The sequence below is a fragment of the Mytilus trossulus genome, chromosome 4, assembly GCF_036588685.1.
Source record: "Mytilus trossulus isolate FHL-02 chromosome 4, PNRI_Mtr1.1.1.hap1, whole genome shotgun sequence".
Lineage (NCBI taxonomy): Eukaryota > Metazoa > Mollusca > Bivalvia > Mytilida > Mytilidae > Mytilus > Mytilus trossulus.
Genome location: NC_086376.1, coordinates 2,080,007 through 2,100,611, shown reverse-complemented (window position 1 = coordinate 2,100,611; position 20,605 = coordinate 2,080,007). Strand labels below are relative to the sequence as shown.

The window sequence follows — 20,605 nt, the reverse complement described above, 5'->3', positions numbered from 1 at the left end:
TTCCACAGATGATATCGCATATGTTCCTTATGCCGCAACTACAATCCCCTTCCCTTTTCACGAATATTTTATACCGAATCAGACTTGTTACCGGATTTGTAACAACATAAGCAACACGACAGGTGCCTCATGTGAAGCAGGATCTGCTAACCATTCGGGAACATCTGAAATCACTCCCAGTTTTTGGTGGTAACGTGTTGCTTAGTCTTTAGTTGTCTATGTTGTGTCTTGTGTTGAATTATTTGTCTGTTTGTCTTTTTCTTTTTTTAGCCATGGCGTTTTGAATATAAAAAAAGAAGGTGTGGTATGATTGTCAACCAATCTAATTAAAAACCGATCTCTCATCGCTCCATGCGAAATATCAGAAAACGGGAGCGATGAGAGATTTTAGATTGATTGCCAATGAGACAACTCTCCACAATATACCGAAATGGCACAAACATGAACAACTATGGGTCACATTACGGCCTTCAACAATGAGCAAAGCCCCATACCGCATAGTCAGCTATACAATGGCCCGAAATGACAATGTAAAACAATTTAAACGAGAAAACTAATGGCCTTATTTTTGTAAAGATGAACGAAATACAAATATGTAACACATAAACAAACGACAACCCCTGATTTACAGGCTCCTGACTTGGGACAGACATATACATACATAATGTCATTTTATTTTCGATCTATGACTTTGACTGTGCCTTTGGTATCTTTCGCCCCTCCTTTATCGTTCTTTTTTTCATTTAGCTTTACCTGTCTTTTCTGGTTTTCTTTCACAACGAGACAAGTTGACACTCTACAATATTTTAAAATTAAAATTGAAAAAAGATTCGATTTTAAAATTAATTGTTAATGCGAAAGTACCAGCTAATTACGGTACGCTTCATAAACTGCTTTCTTAAGTTTTTATTGTGTAATCAAACCAATATTAGAATAAATTTCACAATTTATTATATAGTTTCTCTAATGATATATAATTAATTGTTTGCCATTAATGACACTTAAGCCGAGACTGCAATTTCTATTAAATTATTCATATTTTAAAAGTACATGTTGTCTAATTATTGGACTATGCTATATTTTTTATCGAGTCTAAAAAAAAACCATAAAAAACATTGAATAGATACTAGTTCTATAAACCTCTGTTCCCTTTGTACAAAATACTGTTAATGTGTTATTGATGTGTCTTACGCGCGTCTGGCGTATCAAATTATAAGCCTGGTTCCTTTGATTATTATTATTATATTAAACTATTTATGATATTCATAGTTCTATTGTCTATGTTTATTGTTTTGTTTTCAGTTTTGCTGACGTTATACGTTCTTTCTAAAAAGATCAGATGTTGCAGACGAGACAAACGCATACACTGCAACGACAAACTTCAGGAGGTGGACAACTCATTCTTATTTCTCGAGGACTTTGAATCAGAAAGGAACAATATACCAAAAGATCCTTTTTTCACGGAGTATGAAGTTCACGCTTTAGGGCTTATGTCTCATTTCCAAAACAGCGTCAGAAAACTTGTATTTATATCAGTCCCGCCATTATTAGGCTTAATATTTTGTCCTATGACATTGTTTGTATATTCTCCGATGGCAAACTACTTCTGGCCAAGTGATTCAACCACTCCAAATATAAACGATGCCCTTGCGTGTTTTTTGGTTCCTGCTGGTATGGTTTATGCCATAACTGTCGGATATGCAATTGAAGAAGTTCAACAGAAGCATTTTGCATTACGAGATAGATTGTCTGAGGAAGTTGTTCTGTCAAGGGAAATTATCTGTATGGTCAATCAAATTGAAGCTATATCATCGAAAGTCCGCCAAAAGCTTTGTCGTATATTGAAGACTAACATTATGAATAGGATATTGCAAGCTCAGAACAATTTCGACGGCGTCGACGAAAATGGTAAGACAGGCTTAAAATTTGCATGATGTCATATTTTTACCAAAATTGAATACTCGTGTGGGTCTAATTTTGTATGATTGCCATAAAATAAGACGTATAAGTAACAATTTTTGTCAAACATTGTTTCATTCAATTCTATAAAGGACTGGCACTGTCTGTTGTAGTGTCAAACAAGTTTGGTAATTTATTGTATCCTTGTGTTATTTATGCTTGCAGTATAATTTAAATACACGGTATTTGGAAATTTATTATCTCAATAAAATACAGTATAATAAACTTTATCCCTTGATTGCTCTCACGAAACAATGGTTGAATTCGTTTTCCATGTGGGAATAATATGTTTGTTATATATATAAGGGAACGAGTGGGCAAAGAAAGAAGTTAGACAAATAAAAAATAAAAAGTTAAAATGACACCATATAGATACTTTTCTGCAGTTGAACAGAGTAAGGTTAAGATGAATGTTATATATTACAATTAAAGTCATTGATGATCAGTAAAATATTGAGGTGATACACAACTTATCAAGTAATCTTTAATTTTAGTAAATGTATGAGAAATAGCAGATATTCTCAGTTATAGCAGCATAAATCTTTAATTTCAGTAAATGTATGGGAAATAGCAGATATTCTCAATTATTGCAACATGAATCTTTAATTTCAGTAAATGTATGGGAAATAGCAGATATTCTCAATTTTACCGGCATGAATCTTTCATTTCAGTAAATGTATGGGAAATAGCAGATATTCTCAATTATTGCAGCATGAATCTTTAATTTCAGTAAATGTATGGGAAATAGCAGATATTCTCAATTATAGCAGCATGAATCTTTAATTTCAGTAAATGTATGGGAAGTAGCAGATATTCTCAATTATACCAGCATGAAACATACAGCAATTTCAAAAGCACTTTTACGGGTGGTATTTGAAAATGTACATCGCCTGTTCACTTTGATTCCAGACAACGGACCACTGCACGAACACATTAACCCGTTGCAGTAAGTATTTTGCATTTGATGATTATTTATAATAGTACTTATACTGTCATAGTTTAAAGACGGCATTAGCGCACGGGCAATACAAGTGAATAATTATGCTCGGGAATCTGTGGTATTTTTTTCATAAAATGTCCTGTACCAAGTCAGATATATGACAGTTGTTATCGAATAGTTCGTGTCTATGTATGTTGCATTGTTGTTTGTTTGTTTTTTGTTTTGTTGCACTTGTTTTTGTTATTTTCTGCTGTTTTATTGTTTTCTTTTTATCAATGTGTTACACTAGGTTTTATTCTGTAACCCGGATTTTTTCTCTCGATTTCTTTCGATTAATGTCTTTTGAAAAGCGGGATACTACTGCATGTCGCCTTTATGTATGATTGTATTGGTAATACAAGTGATTAGTTAGGATCGGGAATCGGGGTATTAGCGCAAGGGTTTTACAAGTGAATAGGTAAGATCGGGAATCCGGGTAATAGCGCATGGGTAATAAAAGTGGTATGTTCGGATGGAGAATTATTAATTTTAGTTGTACACTGTATATATTACTTATTCAGCCATTTTGAATTTAACTAAAAGGAACTAAAATCGATCTATTCCTTCATTAAACAACACATTTTTTTACTGCTTCTACTTGGGTTGTTTCACGGCAAAGTAATTAAACAGAAAAATAAGTGATAGTATTTTAGAGAATACAAATGAAAGGGATTCAAATACGTCTGTTTTTGTAAGTGAATGAAACCTCTGTGATGTATAATGAAATCCGTTTTGTAGCTAGTATAGTTACTTTTATCAAATACTAAATGTACCTACTTTATACTATCAATATTATATTAGACAAAATCTTTGTTTTTATCACATATTCACCTGAAATATATGTGCCTGTAAATACTTATTTACAAAATATCTATTCTTCTTACAGGTGGATTTTATTAGAAACTTTGGGTGGCTTTACATTTCTGGGGATGTTGATGGTCAAGGCACAGTCGTACAGAATGGAATTAACCATATGTTTGATCAGTGTAATATCAATCACACTATTGGTATTTACAGTCAGTGACCTTGACAGCCCCTTTGATGGATTCTTTAGAATCGATCTTTCTCCAATGGAAGCTGTGGTGTGTGACCTTTATAAGGAGTATCGGAGCATACTACCAAGTAAATCCGCCTCCAACAATCAAATCAAATTAAAGTCGTCTTTTGCACCGTTTGGAAAAAATGGATAAGAGTTAACTGCAAAAATATAATCAAAACATCTTTTCCGTCAGCATTATTGATTTGTTTATTACAATTTATGTACTAGTATATGTTGTTAGGTACTTTTTTGTTTGTTTATTTTCTTGAATTTGTTATGTTTTTGTATAGTTAAGTATGAAACCGAATATGTATTTTAATGAAACTTTGTATACTATTATATTATTACATCTTTCAATTGTTCGTTTTGAACATCTTTTAGTTCACTTAAGTCCAATAAATCCAACTTGATTTCCAAAAGGAATGCCATCTCTTCTATAAGAGAACAATAACTCCGGATGGCACGATGTACATAATGTTGCACTTTTATCATCTATATGAGATGGTGCTATACCATGAGTTTCTAGAAGTGTCCGGTTCACAAGTTGCAAGTCTATAAACGGCTTGGCTTTACCTTCTTTTCGTATAATGCTGTTTTCGTTTATTCCTTTGAACAAAGCTGCATCCTCTTCTGCAAATTCTAAACAACATGGACCAATACTAGGTCCAAGTGCTACTCGTATGTTCTCCAATTTTGAACCATATTCATCTTGCATTTTTTTTACTGTTTCGACACAAGCTTTTGCCAGTGTCCCTTTCCAACCAGAATGACATGCTCCAAACGCTGGAGTTGCGTGGTCAGCAAATATCATAGTTACACAGTCGGCTCCTGGTGCAGCAACTGTAATGTCTTTCTGATTTGATATAATACAGTCATACCCATCTTTAGGTTCTTCTTGACCAACAACATATACTGTATTACCATGGACTGCACGGGCACGAAGGAAGCTTGTTGGATTGAATCCTGCTTTCGTACCAAGTCGGCGTATATTTTCTCTACCGATCATTTCCGAATCACGTTTAATGTTAGCCGCTGTCATATTCAAAGATAAAACTCCTTTTGCCGTTGAAAGCCCACCTTTCCTTGTTGAGAAGCCATGGATAAATTTGTCGCTTATGATATTTGACTTCAAAATCTCTACTTCATCTTTTGTTTGATAAGAGGATAAGAACGCCTGAATTTCGGTATAATAGCTTTCGTCGTAGATTGGTGCATATTCATCTCCTGTTTTTATTTCCCATTTGTATGCTGTTGTCAGTATCTCCTTGCAAATCGTAAACCATACATTTGCTTTTTCTTCAGAACAACGTATTGTAATATCCGAATACATGTTTGAATCCATCCGTATTTTAACTTGGTAGAATGCCCCTAATCTGGATGAGTCTTTAATAACAGTTAATCTGGAATTTTGTTCTGTGTTGTTGTCAGTGTATTTGGAATTTTTAATCAGCAATACGTCATTAGTGCTGTCAATTAAATCATCAACATTATCAATTATGTATCCATCAAAACTATCAATCAAAATAGTTTTCTTGTCCATGATGAGATAAGACGATTATCTGAAGAAGAAGAAACAGTCATTCATGTATAACATGCTGCCTTACATAACACATACATATTGTCTGACTTGCCTAGAACAATGTGTTGACAGATATAGGCAGCTAATGTGACTAAATATGTGAGTTATAAGTCAATAAGACTGCAATCCAACAGCAACAATATTATTGACTAATCATATCAAATCTTTTAACATTAGACAGGTATATATTGTGTACAATATGCCATGTTCTTATGCATCCCGAGTCTCTAAAAATTGTGAAGTGATTATGGGGTTATATTCAACTTTAATTGTCTCAATTACACTCACAAAATCTAAAAATTGTCAAATCCTACATGAAATTAAAAATGCCGATTAAAAGTTATACATAACTCTTATTTAAAAAATGATAATCAGCTAATAATACATTTTGTTGTTGCAGACAATTGTATACTATTCTAATTAAACAATTTCGATTAACCACTGGATGTCAACAACAATCGTTTCAACCTCCAACAGTTTTCTATTAACCTTTTAAAAAGAAAATACTGTAAACGAGTGAACAGTAGAAAAACGATAGTTTAAAAGAAACATCCTACCTGCTCAGCTGTCAAAATTCAAATGTAAACAAACAAAACTATCAATGCGGAAGTAAAATTCCAGCACTATGAAGTTCTTCGATAACCCATATCTAAAAACGTAATAAATAAAATATTTGACATATTTATTATAACCGGAAGTTTGAAATTTTGATAAATACATTTTAAATGTGTAAAAAAATATGTGATGACCTTCGCCCTCTTTCTAATTGAGTCCCTGACACAGGTACAGATTATTAAAACATCTTATTTCAAACGTGTTTTGTTCCATAAAAAAAGTACTGTATATATGTCATTGGAAGGTATTTTCATCTTGCTTTCAGCGGGTTGAAACATCATTTTGATAAATATAAACTATCGAATGGAAACAGGGATTGTGTCGAAGAGACAACGACCGTACCAATGACCAAAGGTGTTAAAGCAGAAAAGCGCTTTGTACGCATGAAATTTATAAAGTTGTTTTCATTTATTTTTGTATACGCTAAGGACCTAGCATTCTCCAATTGGTACATTTTTAAAAAGGCATTTCATTAAAACGGCTTGGCGACTTAACGACAATTGAAGGTGTCTGAATGTGGTACTCCTGACAAGTTGAGGTCCGAAACTATACTTACATTTCAATAAAAGAATAGTGTTGTAGTTTTTAACACTTTTATATTAGTTATGACTTTAAAGCCCAATACCATTAGAGCATAAAAATTTAACAAAAAAGACAGATTGCAGTTTATTTACCTCATTGCGGGCGGTTTGAAAAGTTAATGCTAATAAAATACCGAAAATAATGATTGTGTGGCTAGAATATTTCATTTGGTTAATCATGATAACAAATTAGGTGAAACGGGATAAAAACAAAACACATATGAACATAGAAATAAAAAGTCCTTCCTCTAAAGAGACTTTTAGTTCGGAGTGTCGCGGATGATGTGTCTGTTTGTGGACTTTCACTTGTCTTTCATTAAACTTTTATTGTTCATGATTTGCATGTAAAACTAGCAATTCATTATTACACAGCTTTTAACCTATAAAATAGGAGACACACACTTGACGAATGCTCTCACATGGGTACTTTGTAACGTCACCATTTGGTATATAATAAATAACATGAATGTGTCCAAAGAACACGGATGCCCCACTCGAACTATCATTTTCTATGTTCAGTGGAATTGGGCTTAAACTCTAATTTTTAAGATCACATCATAAGGAACATGTTTACTAAGTTTTAGACTTCAACTACCTTGACCAAAAACTTTAACCTGAATCGGGACAGACGGACGAACGGACGCAAAGACAAAAACAATAATGCCCGTCACTATCGTAGGTGGATCGTAGGCGTGCATTAAAAAACACCAAGCTAAACATATTTAATCCAGTTCACATTGATCCTATTTATTACCATATATAAATGTGTCGTCTTCGATAGTAGAAACTCTGATAAATTCATTTTTCTTTTCTCGTGAAGACTTTACCTTTTTCACAATTTTGTAAATGCCCAAAAATGCCAGGCTACAGACAATACACGTGACACCATACAATAATGGAAACAAAGAAATTTGTGCAAATATTTCTTTTGAGAATGTCAGTAGCAATAATGTCATGCAAAGCGGGAAGTTTTGTATCCCTGTCTCTAACGCAATTGTTCTACATCTGACTGGGTCCTGGCGACATAGCATGGCAACACCATAACCAAACAGGAAACCAGCAAACGGAAGTATAAGGGCTGCGATATATATTTTCCACGATGCTAAATACATGTATGGGAATCTGAGGCTCATGAGTGTTAATACGAGAACTACGCTAGTCGCTCCGGCAAATGATCCACACTGGAAGAAAAAACATAGGTTTTTGTTTTTTTACTAATTTGAAGGGTCATACACAAAATGAATACACTTAAAACATAAACCACCTTATTGTATTACATATTAACTGTTTTTGTATACAATAAATGTTTTACTTAAACCTAATGCATTCAAATAAAGTAAGGGCGAAGATGCTAAATAAAGGCAACAGTAGTATACCGCTGTTCAAAACTCATAAATCCATGGACAAAAAAACAAAATCGGGGTAACAAACTAAAACCGAGGAAACGCATTAAATATAGGAGGAGAACAACAATATTCAAAATTGTAAGTTGAAAACAAACTGACAATATGGCATTCAAATAAACTTGTATTGTGTGAATGATATTAAAATGATTGATCCTTGGGTAATTCCGATTTAGTTCCAGTGAATTCTTTTACTCTAAAAGTCGAAAAAAAAAACAGACAACACAATTTGTGATTTTGTTATATTCTAATTTTATGTTGTGTTTTTTTCTATAATTAGATGTGTGTTTTTCATACTTGCTTACTTTGACAAGGATATCTGCCAGTTTTGGTATCTTCCATCTTACAAGTATACCAACGACAGCAGGACCTATAGTCATGCCGAACGATTTCAGAATATTGATGTATGGTATAACCAAAGCCGTGTCTGTCCAACTGCGGCTATAGATCAGCAAATTCAGTGGCATCATGCCTATAGCCATAAGTGTTGATACAGCTGTCATAGATATACTAAAAATGTCAATTGGTAATATGTATGCAGTGATCTTCAAAAGTATATATGCAATTATAATTAAATCTGTAAAACAAATATACAACTAAAATGCATTACACAAAAGAAGTTATGAGTTCCATATCTTTTTAAATACTTTCCGTATATTTTTACGTTCGAAAAAAATTAGTGAGGAGAATAATTCGAGATAACATATTTAATTTTCCAATAGTAAATTTTATAAAGTAGAAATAAAATATTGAGTGTTGGAAATGTGCAACTGTGTCAGTTTTTCAACACAAGTAAATAAAGTTTAAACTACTGTGGATTCACTTATTTCGTGGGTAACGTATTTAGACCTATAATGGTTAACTTTTTACAAATTGTGACTTGAATGGAGAGTGGCCTCATTGGCACTCATACAACATCTTCTTAAATTTATACATGGTTTTGTTGGAGGCGTCTTTTCAAAGGCGAAAAAATTGACTGTCCTACTACATCAATATTGATCTTCCTATTTTTTCTTCAAACCTGTGTGTTAAATGGAAATTGCTCAACCGATTGACAAAGTTTTTATAACTGAATATACAAAATCATATGTATGTGCCTGTCCCAAGTCAGGAGCGCGTAATTCAGTGGCTGTCGTTTATTTATGTGTTAGATAGATATAGGAAGATGTGGTGTGAGTGTTTTTCGTTTATTTTTTTTTTAAATAAGGCCGTTAGTTTTCTCGTTTGAATTGTTTTACATTGAAATTTCGGGCTTTTTATAGCTGACTATGCGGTATGGGCTTTGTTCATTGTTGAAGGCCTTACGGTGACCTATAATTGTTAATTTCTGTGTCATTGTGGTCTCTTGTGGAGAGTTGTCTCATTGGCAATCATACTACATTCTTCTTTTTTTTTATAAATATGTGAGTAAAATAAAATAATACATATCTACATCACTAACCTCAAAGAAACGTCACCATCTGTCCAGTAACTAAATATGTTAGTTGTCGAACCACCAGGACAGCAGCCAACAACCAACATCCCAATGGCAGCTAGAGGGGGAAGCTGTAACGCATGCGCAAGACCAAATGTAACAGCTGGAAGAACTACAAACTGAGACAACATTCCTATGCATATTCCTACTGGTCTCCGAATGTGCTTCACCAGACTTTTGATTTCTATTGTACATCCCATTCCAAGCATGATAACAACAAGAGAAGCAGTAATACTTATATCTGATGCTGTTTTTAGCGCAGAAGATGACGAATGCGATGTTCCATTATTTAGAGTATTATTCATTTGTATATCCATTCCTGACGTAAAGTTAAAATGTGCAGTCATAGTGAAAAAGACACGTTTTAGTTGATATCTGAAATAAAATATGCAATAATTAGCATAAAACCTATATAACTCAACAGAATAAGTGCACGTTATTTACATTTTATTTAAGTGTGTCTCCTTTGATTTCCACGTGATCCATGGAGGGGAATTTTTGGGTACCTACGAGTGGATGTGATTTAAAAAATACCCCAATTCATATTTTGAAGTCTTGTGAAAACCACGACCGTAGATTTATATCATGAAAAGTCTTATATTTTTCAGTTTGTCATATAGAATTGTTTACATCTTAATTTAATTTACAAAGATAAAGCAGCATATGTATACAGATATCTAATCGAAAAATGAATATATCTGAACCATGGTATTTGTCCTAGGTAAAATAGAAACCAACTGATATATTTGACGTGAAATTATCAAAATATGGGACCAATGCCAGTGGCGCATCTATGTATACGTTCGTATAGGAACAGATCAATCAGGATGTGACCATGTTAACATCAATAACAGTTATTTAATTGTTCTATAGCAAATTGTTTTAAATGGTGTTTTATTTAAATATCACAATAGTTCTCCTTTTTTATATATAAGAGGCTGACAAATAATCTTACTACAGCAAAATATGTGAAACACCTTACCGCTATGTTTACTCAGTTCAAGATATTTTTGGAAATATTTACATGATAACATTGTCTTATCTTGTAAATATCTTTAGCTTAAAGATCTTATCAAAGTGAAGGCACATATCTTAAGACAAAGGTCAAGATAGATTGTGCTTTACAGTTATATAATGTTTATAGTAAATATAAACTGACGCTTCCAAATTGAATTCCTTAAATTGAATAGACAACGTATTGTTATAATTGTTTATAATTACATTAGATGTATGTTTTATTATAATACGTTATTCGGATTCGCTAACAGCACATCACATGTTATTCCGTAAACAATTGCATGAGACAATAAAATTTATCATGAATGATGACACGAGGTCCCACAATAAAGTGCACAGGTGAATTAAATAAAACTGGATAAAAATCGTGTTTTCATGATCCTAGCTAAAAAATGTACTAATAGTAATTATAAGTATTGAATGCTTCCTTTTGTAACTTTATAGGGTTGTAAAAGCGTTGACCGAAGTACATTTTTAGAATGAAGCGCTTCCGCGCTTCATACAAAATGTACTTCGGTCAACGCTTTTACACCCCAATAAAGTTACAAAAAGAAGCATTCAATTCTTAAATAACAATGTCTGAATGTGTTCCACACCAAATGTTCATTATTTTTGTAATATCGGTGCATTTGGTTATTTTTTGTTAAATGCTAATGACAATGACTTTGATTATAATCAAGGTAATACAAAAAAAATATTCATTTCTTGCAAAATGATGATTTCATGGTTTTGTAAATAGATCGGAATGGATTGATAGTTCTAATGATCCTCTAGTCTAGATTCTGATTTCATACTACACAAATTCACTCTTTAGCATTATTCCTAATTTCAGATGTTCTAATGTCAAAATTGTAGGAGTATGTATAATATGCATGTAGTATTATTTGTACACTGTTTTCTATTGAAAAAATCTATTATAATTATATGTTTAAATGTAAAAATTATTAAATATGCACTTTTAAAAAAAACTTGCACATTCTTGACAACATATAAAAACGAGGTACATCCAGATTAATTAACATTGCAGTTTGATATACGATTTTTTCTTCAAGTCAAAAATGACAATAAATGTGTATTGCCTTAATCCATATCACAATGATACAAATATGATAATTTTTATTAATTTTATATTGTTGTTTGTCCTGCTTCAGTGACAGCATTATAATTCTACTTTGATATTTCGTGAGGTTTTATGGAGTTTTAGACAGATAGAATTGTTTTGTATTATTTATATAGAAAAGAAGGTAAATGATATTTATGTTATTTTAAAATAATATTTGTAAGTTTGCTTATTCATAATTTAAGATTGAGTTTGGGTAAAGTTTAAGTTAACATTCCCTAGAATTCAGATCATGTTGATATTTGAAAACAAAATGAATTCTTTTTTAATGTATAGTCTAGTGTGTTTAAAATCTAAATTTTGGTTCACTTGTATGTTATGGAGTTTAGTATATTTTATAGAACAAAACGTATACATTATTGACCTTGAGCAGCTGAAGCTGGTCTTTTTTGGATTTTCTTGATGTGTTGAAGATCAATTAGTGGTCTTGGTCTCTTTCAAGTTTCAATTCTCTATTCTATATTGAACACTGAAAAAAGTTGAAAAAGTAGTAATTTACAATTATATAGATATATGAAGATGTGGTGTGAGTGCCAATGAGACAACTCTCCATCCAAATAACAATTTAAAAAAAGTAAACCATTATAGATCAATGTACGGCCTTCAACACGGAGCCTTGGCTCACACCAAACAAGCTATAAAGGGCCCCAAAATTACTAGTGTAAAACCATTCAAACGGGAAACCAACGGTCTAATCTATATGAAAAAAAAGAGAAACGAGAAACACATATACCCACATTTCTAGAAACCTTTCTCAAGATGCGTTTACTTTTACTGCATTGGCTAGAGGTATAGGGGGAGGGTTGAGATCTCACAAACATGTTCAACTCCGCCGCATTTTTGCGCATGTCCCAAGTCAGGAGCCTCTGGTCTTTGTTAGTCTTGTATTATTTTAACTTTTAGTTTCTTGTGTACAATTTGGAGTTAAGTATGGCGTTCAATATCACTGAACTAGTATATATTTGTTTAGGGGCCAGCTGAGGGACTCCTCCGGGTGCGGGAAGTTTCGTTACATTGAAGACCAATTGGTGACCTTCTGCTGTTGTCTGCTCTATGGTCGGGTTGTTGTCTCTTTGGCACATTTCCCATTTACATTCTCAATTTTATCAGTAATTGTTGGATGCTACATATACTTTCTAAATATAAGCTTTTTAGCTCACCTGGCCAAAAACTTTCAAAAGAATCTGACAACCCGTTGTTGGGTTACTGCCTCTGAATTGGTAATTTTCGAAAAGTTTGCAACTTTTTAGTTCTTATCTACAATATAATTATAGATAGAGATAAACTGTCAACAGCAATAATGTACAGCAAAGTAAAACCTTCAAATGAATCAACATGAGCAAAATGGTCAACCCCGTAAGGAGTTATTGCCCTTTATAGTCTATTTTTAACAATTTCATAAATTTTGTAAATTATGGTACATTTTTACAAAATATTTTCCTCTTTTACTACTTAGCGAAGTTCATTATAAACAGAGATAGTTGTTAGCAGCAAAAATGTTCAGTAAAGTAAGATCTACAAACACATCACCATCACCAAAACACAATTTTGTCATGAATCCGTCTGCTTCCTTTGTTTAATATTCACATAGACCAAGGTGAGCGACACAGGCTTTTAAGAGCCTCTAGTTTATATCAAAATTTCTTCATCTGAAGGGTCATCTATATTTTCTCGATGCATGTACGTACCGCACAAATCATTTGTATTTTGTATAGGCTAAGTGTGGTTGTTATATAATTTTTAACGCAAATGATATAATGCCTACCACTGTCACTCTAATATAATTGTAATCAATTTAACTATTGTCAGTTTATTGTCTTAATTTTCAATGCCATAGCCATTTTGTAAATGTGTTTGTGCGAATAAAATATTGTCTATAAAAAGACATAAAATACCATAAATAAATTTACAAAATTTAACAAATTGGCATATTAGTTCCAGGTTATTTGAAGCACAATGTATCATACGCCATATGAATATATTATAGACTATACGAACAGAAATGTCAAATTAAATTTGAATTTTGAAAAACGTGTAAAATATCAAGAGGGCGAAAAAGTAATTCAAAAATCAGACTTCCTCGGAAACTTCCAGGGTTCTATTTAGATATATTTTTTTGTTCAAGTTTTGTTGGTTTATTTAACATTTCGCAATTTCAATATGTTTTAGGATTTTCTCCAAGTTAGCACAGCAGTTTCAAGGCTTAATTTACTGGTTTTTAACTAACGTTAGTAAACAAAATATATTAATTATTACTTTTTATATACGTTAACTTTAAGGAAATGTTTGAATAAAATTCGAAGAAAATATGAAAATTCTAAGAAAAGCTTGTGATATGATTGCCAATGAGGCACATTGCTACAAGGGTTGAAATAAACTTGTTAGGTGACCGACGCCATTGGATGACAATAGCTCATATTACCTTTTAGGTCAGATGAGATCATGGCAATCAATAAACTCACCATAGATACCAGGATTAAATTTTGTTTTTACGCCTAGACTGGTCAGTGACGTTCGGATCCAAAAAAAGTTAAAAAGGCCAAATAAAGTACGGTTTTGAGGACCAAAATTCCTAACAGTTTTGCCAAATACAGCTAGGTAATCTATTCCTGAGTTAAAAAAGCCTTAGTATTCCAAAAATTCAAAAGTTTTGTAAACAGTTGATTTATATATATGACCATATCAATGATAATTTATATCAGCACAGAAATGCTGACTACTGGGTCTGTCGTATACTCGGGGAATTAAAACTCCACCAGCAGTAATGAATTACTTTAAGTTTGAGTCTCGTCGTCTATACAATATGAATTTTACACATGTGTTCCCTTTATTTGTCACACGTGTGGATATTCAATATTTCTAAATATATATAGATAAGATATACAACTCGTCTAAACATCAACCCAACAAAGCTAGATCTGTAAATTTGCTTTCGTTTTATGTTCTTCCCTCGACTGGGATTCGAACCCAAGCTACTGAGATATCGTGACACCAAATCGCCTGCACTGTAGCCGTCCCGTTAGACCACAGGACCACCTGGGCTTCATAAAAATGAAGCTTCCGGTGGCCGGGTGTTACCTTTCAACGTCAGTTTTTATCTAGCTTTGTACTACAGTACATGATAAATAAGGCATGGAGATGTTATTTTTAAAGATCAGCTAAATTATCTATAGTAAAGGATTCTACAAATTAATGTAAGATACAGTCACAGAAAATAATTGTATTTATAAGTACGTCTGAGCCAGTGACGACTCTACAACAGATTTATCCATCGGATCACCAGCAGTGATGGTGATACATGGCTGTGTACATTATGTTTCTCTAATTCTATCGAAATTTATCCCTTTCCGAACCCATTGTATAAAAAAAATTTAATCAACGTGTGGTTGCTGGTGATCTCAAAAGATCATTGGATGATTTTAAGGGTCATGACCTTTTTAGCTAACTGGATGAATCAAAATTTGATAACAGGTGTTAATGAAATTGGCAACTTCGTGCAATGTGAAAGGCACTCGAAGGGGATTTTCGGTTAACAAAAAAAGAAAATGTCTTTTTAATCATTAGAGAAACAGATTCTTACATAGTTACTCGTGGACTATCGGATTTATCCAATCTCGATAGTTAAATTATAAAATCTTAAGTCCTCGCCGAGGCGGCTCGGACTTTAAAATTGATAATTTAACAATCTCGATTGGATAAATCCGATAATCCACTGGTATCAATGTAAAAATCTATATATATATAACTCGTCTAAACGTCAACCCAACAATGTTATATCTGTAAATTTGCTTTCGCAAATTTTTTGTTCTTCCCTCGCCGGAATTGGAACCCATGCTACTGAGATATCGTGACACCAAATCGCCTGCACTGTAGCCGTCCCGCTAGATCACACGAACACCTTGGCTTCACAAAAATGAAGCTTCCGGTGACCGGGTGTTACCTTTCCACGTCAGTTTTTATCTAGCTTCGTACTACAGTACATTAAACATAAGGCATGGAGATGTTATTTTTACAGATCAGCTAAATTATCTATAGTAAAGGATCCTACAAATTTATTTAAGATACAGTCACAGGAAATAATTATATGTATAAGTACGTCTGAGCCAGTGACAACTCTACAACAGATTTATCCATCGGATCACCAGCAGTGCTGGTGAGACATGGCTGTGTACATTATGTATATACAACTCGTCTAAACATCAACCCAAAAATGTTAGATCTGTAAATGTGCTTGCGCAAATTTTTTGTTCTTCAGTCGCCGGGTTAGGAACCCATGCTACTGAGATATCGTGTCACCAAAACGCCTGCACTGTAGCCGTCCCGCTAGACCACACGACCAGATAAGATATATATACAATTAAAAAAATCTTCTCATATCTACTTGTGTAGTTGAATTAACAGTTGTCGGAGAGTAATTGACCATATGAACCCATTACTTTTTTTTATACTGTTTAAAAAACCTATGCACCAGAATGTGTTTAGCAAAGGTTAACAGAGATGAAAGGTGACATATCAGACTGCCAATGGTCGATAAATCTCGACATACATCTGTATCTACATCATGTCATGGTATGCATCGTTGAAGAGTGAAATATTTAGATAAATAAATGTCTTCTTTTTTTTTTTAATATTTTCTGATTCAAACTGTTGTTTAGGTATGACACATAAGAGTGAATGACCATCGGGATTAAAATAAATATTATCCCAGTAAAATATATTCCTTTTGGATACAGCCCGTAACAGAGAAGTGATCGAATTCGCGTTTCTTTACCGTCAGAATTAGTTACGTTATCGACAAACTTATTTCAGAAGTGACATAATTTAATTTTCTTGATCGACAAAATATTTCATGTCCAATGTGTAAGTTTTCATTGTGTAAGTAGAAGTTTTTTCTTTATAAAGTCTATAATCTCGATACTTTCGTCTCCATGAAAAGCCTAATATAGCTTACGTTTACATACAAGAAAGAATTGCACTGTACATGCTGTTGTTTATACATTGTTTCTTTGAAAGTTGTTATAAGGAATTATTTGAATCACTGTAACCCGGTTCATTTAATTTTAGAAATCACCGATTATTTATTATACAACACTGCTTGCACTGTGAATATTTATGGGATTCAACACTGTAATAGTTTTCTTTCGTCTGATACAGAATATTTCATATCTTTTCTTTTTCATACCTATCTGTTTATAATGAGACAACTACCACAAAGAGACCTAAATGACACAAACATTAACAACTATAGGTAACCTTACGGTTATGGTTGTACTTTGTCACAGAAAAAACTGAAATATTTTTTTCAAATCGAAGCAAAAAATACAAATGTACCCTTTAACATTTGAAATGTTAAAGACAAAATTGCTCTTTATCTTAAGTTATTGACGAATATTTGAAATTTAAACCTCTTCAAGATGTGATGTACGGCATTTAATTTTATCATTGGTAATGATCCATATCTGACAGAGAAGAAATATTCATAATTCTCAGAAATTTTTCGTAAATATTGTTAGATACCATTAATCGTTCCAACAATCAAGACAACAGAGACAAACAGGGAAAAAATATGAAAACGGAAAGATATGACTTGAGTGTAAGCATGTTCAGGGAGACGGCACCCAATTTACAAAAAAAATAGTTGATGTTTTAAGGAACTGTAGAGAACTCCACAGGTTTTCAACAAGAGTAGAATTCAAAACCTTGAATATGAAATAAATAATACTTTTTCTGTGCGGTAGTTATATCTACAAAATCCAATCATGTACACGACATATACTACATGTATATTCACACATGTATATTTATAAATTTGGTAATTTATTTTTGATTCCAAACAGAATTATAAGGTTATGTATAAGTGCCTCTGTTCACCTCACAATTGTGAATTGTCTTCCTAAAGACCAGCAAAAATAAATGGCACAAGTTCACGTAATCATAAAAAAAAGTCGTATAATTTACGGTATCGAACAAACAATCACATAATCAGAGATCAATATTTTAGTTAGATTGAAAAAATCAAAAATACGGAATATTATAAGAGAATGGTTAGGAAATCCACTTCCCCTACATGTTTTAAAAGTCAAAGAAAAATGTTTTCCCTGATACAAACGTTTTAAGAACTAGCTTCGTGTAACCTATAGACAAATTCGACTGTATATAAGTTAATCTGTTTACTCTGATTTGAAACTATCTTATAATAGAACTTTTTTTAGTAATTGAGAACCTATGAATAACAGGTGAAATGTTGCATGATCTATCAAAATGACAGCAAGCGCAGTTTTCCGGACGATTTTTATTTGTACACTGCTAAAAACTGTCAGGTCCTGGCCATGGTATATTTTGGAGAATTTTTTACTAAAAAAAATATTCTCTGTGTGTGCCATTGCAAGAAATAGTTTTGCTCGTTATTTTGTCATATTAAAAAAAATCTCAACAAAATTTTCTCGTTTAAACTGTACTAGAAAAAAGTTTGGCATGTGAAACGGACAAAGACATATTCTAACAGAAGTACAAACACCAGTCCTCCTGTTTGTGTATACATATGAGAAAACATTTCAAAGTTATTGATTGAATTCAAATCCATCACACATACGGTACACATTGTAGTCCGAAAAAATAAAGGACTTCATTCCTATCAAACATCTTTTTAATTGTTTACCAGTATATTTCTTTTAGTTTTGGGTAAAATTGTAAAGGAAATAATACTATCAAGACGTCCTTCAATAAACCTTTTTTTCTGTTCTGATTTTGCAGAAATTAATACTTTTCGCCCAATCGAAATGGTGCATGGACATATTTTGTTTCATATTATTAGAATTATTTTCAATATTATCGGTATTAAACTTGATTATCCACACATGAAAGTTTGTCAGCATTGTCAATCTTTTTAACGTTTAAGTACCAATAGTTCGATCACTACTCAATTAAGTTTGTCAATAACGTAGCTAATTTTGACGGTAAAGAAACACCAATTCGATCACTTCTCTGTTACGGGCTGTATACAGTTGCTTGACAGTGTAAAGTTACTTTAGCTTGACACCTTCCTTTAGATAAGCACAGAGACTGAAATAATTAATTCTTTTGAGTTTTCAGTATATATATGGCTCTGGATAGTAAACTATCTCCTTGCTAGAAAACAAACAAATATTGATGCTAACTTTAAATACGTCAATAAAGTTCAAAGAGAGATAGAAAATATGGTGAAAATAAATTAAATAGAACTTTGATTATTGTTGTTTATCTTCAAACCGAGTTCCTGTGGAGAAAAGTCAATATAAAGTTTTATGAAAATTAGAAAGAAACACATGTTGTCATCTAAAGTTACTTTAAATAACAAAACTGTTAAAGTAGAAATCGATATCTGCAATATATAGCGATAAAAGATAAATGTAAAGTGCAAGATCAAAAATCAGAACACATGATTAGATTCAGCATATTAAAGAACCCAAAGATTTATTTTTTTCTATTGAAATCCAACAAAGTTTAATTTTGGGCCCTTCGTACCTTAATGCGGACCAGTTTTAAAACGGGACAAAACATCTAAAATCTAAATACACGGTTATGTTCATACTGGTAAAGACCTCCAACAATTCTCGTTTTTAATAAACCCCATAGAAATTGGTACATCAAGTTTTAAACGCGAGATTTTACAGTTAAACCAGAATATGTCAACAGTACACGGTTGCCCCGCACGCACCATAATTTATTCAGTGTTCAGTGGACCGTGAAAACTGGGTCAAACAAGGCTCAGTTTGGAAGATCATATCATATGGAACATTTGTACTATGTTTCAAGTTTTTGGGACTTTAACTTCATAAATAATTAACTTGACCAAAAACTTTAAAATTAAGCAAGACGGACGGACGAGCGAACAGACCCACCTGAGAACGAAAAAAAAATGATGCCCCTTAGTGGGGCTTAAAAGGAACAAGAACAAAAACTTTCATATGAATGAAGAAATAAGTATGTTTATAGGATCACTAACATCTAACTAGTTATATGTACATCATTGTCCTGGGGAAGAATAGATTAGGTCTCATTATCTCTATGATTTACGATTAAAAGTGGATGTTTCAGGGCAAAGATTATCAGATTGACATGGATACTACGATTTGAGACTACAGCTAAGGTTAATTCTAACCATGTTTTACCATGACATACTTTCACAGGCGATTAACTTTTGCTTCGTGTTTGACAAGTGTGAGTTTTTATAGCTCACCTGGCCATAAGGGAAATACGAGCTTTAATTTCATATCAGTTGGCGACAGTCATCGTCGTTTTACATTTTTTTTAAATCTTAAACTTTAAAATCATTGGACACAATTTGAATCAAGGTTTATTTAAAATGCTTTAATGAAGTCTGCCTTTTAAAGTTCGTTCACGTTGACTATTGTCAGTAACAAGACAAAATGTCCTGCTCTTTCTAAAACACCCTCATTTTCCATTTACAGAACAATTTTCCTCGACCTTCATCCGGCGTAGTGCCTGTATTACATGAGTTACCTTTTGTTTTTATTGTTATATACTTTTATAAATCCAATGACGGAACAACCAATTAAAAAAAATGTAAAGAGACGTGACACGATTGCCATTGCGACAACTTTTTTTAGATTCAAATGGATGTGACCAATGATGAAATAATTATTTTTAGCTCGATTTAGGGTTTTGTTTTGATTTGGTTCGTGATGAATAAATATTTTTTAAATAACTTTTTGTTTGTCTCAGTTTTGTCGTTTTTCCTTTGGTTGTTGTGTTCTGTTTTTCTTAAATCTCTTTAATAATGCTACTAGATAATTTCTCCCCCTTTAACATCATCTTTGCAATACGTGCAATGAGCTCG

General features: G+C 32.7%; 3 protein-coding genes across 4 annotated transcripts; 1 reads left to right on the top strand and 2 right to left on the bottom strand.

Moving 5' to 3' along the window:
- The first annotated feature begins 1,280 nt into the window (after nucleotides 1-1,280).
- LOC134714375 (uncharacterized) lies at nucleotides 1,281-4,158 on the top strand. The gene is made up of 3 exons (XM_063575616.1): nucleotides 1,281-1,908; nucleotides 2,749-2,905; nucleotides 3,825-4,158. The coding sequence occupies exons 1-3, from the start codon at nucleotides 1,281-1,283 to the stop codon at nucleotides 4,126-4,128; spliced, it is 1,089 nt and encodes a 362-aa protein (XP_063431686.1). The 3' UTR covers nucleotides 4,129-4,158.
- A 116-nt stretch (nucleotides 4,159-4,274) lies between these two features.
- On the bottom strand, nucleotides 4,275-6,408 carry LOC134714478 (purine nucleoside phosphorylase LACC1-like). 2 transcript variants are annotated; one of them, XM_063575763.1, is made up of 2 exons: nucleotides 6,306-6,408; nucleotides 4,275-5,536 (listed from the first exon to the last, which is right to left on the bottom strand). In XM_063575763.1, the coding sequence occupies exon 2, from the start codon at nucleotides 5,515-5,517 to the stop codon at nucleotides 4,360-4,362; it is 1,158 nt and encodes a 385-aa protein (XP_063431833.1). In that variant the 5' UTR covers nucleotides 5,518-5,536; nucleotides 6,306-6,408; the 3' UTR covers nucleotides 4,275-4,359. The 2 variants fall into 2 exon arrangements, with proteins under 2 accessions (XP_063431833.1, XP_063431832.1); XM_063575762.1 differs by lacking the exon at nucleotides 6,306-6,408 and adding an exon at nucleotides 6,114-6,266.
- Nucleotides 6,409-7,396: 988 nt separating this feature from the next.
- On the bottom strand, nucleotides 7,397-10,689 carry LOC134713674 (ileal sodium/bile acid cotransporter-like). The gene is made up of 4 exons (XM_063574963.1): nucleotides 10,612-10,689; nucleotides 9,597-10,004; nucleotides 8,461-8,665; nucleotides 7,397-7,933 (listed from the first exon to the last, which is right to left on the bottom strand). Exons 2-4 carry the CDS (start codon nucleotides 9,974-9,976, stop codon nucleotides 7,496-7,498), a joined length of 1,023 nt encoding a protein of 340 aa, XP_063431033.1. The 5' UTR covers nucleotides 9,977-10,004; nucleotides 10,612-10,689; the 3' UTR covers nucleotides 7,397-7,495.
- Between the last annotated feature and the right edge of the window lie 9,916 nt (nucleotides 10,690-20,605).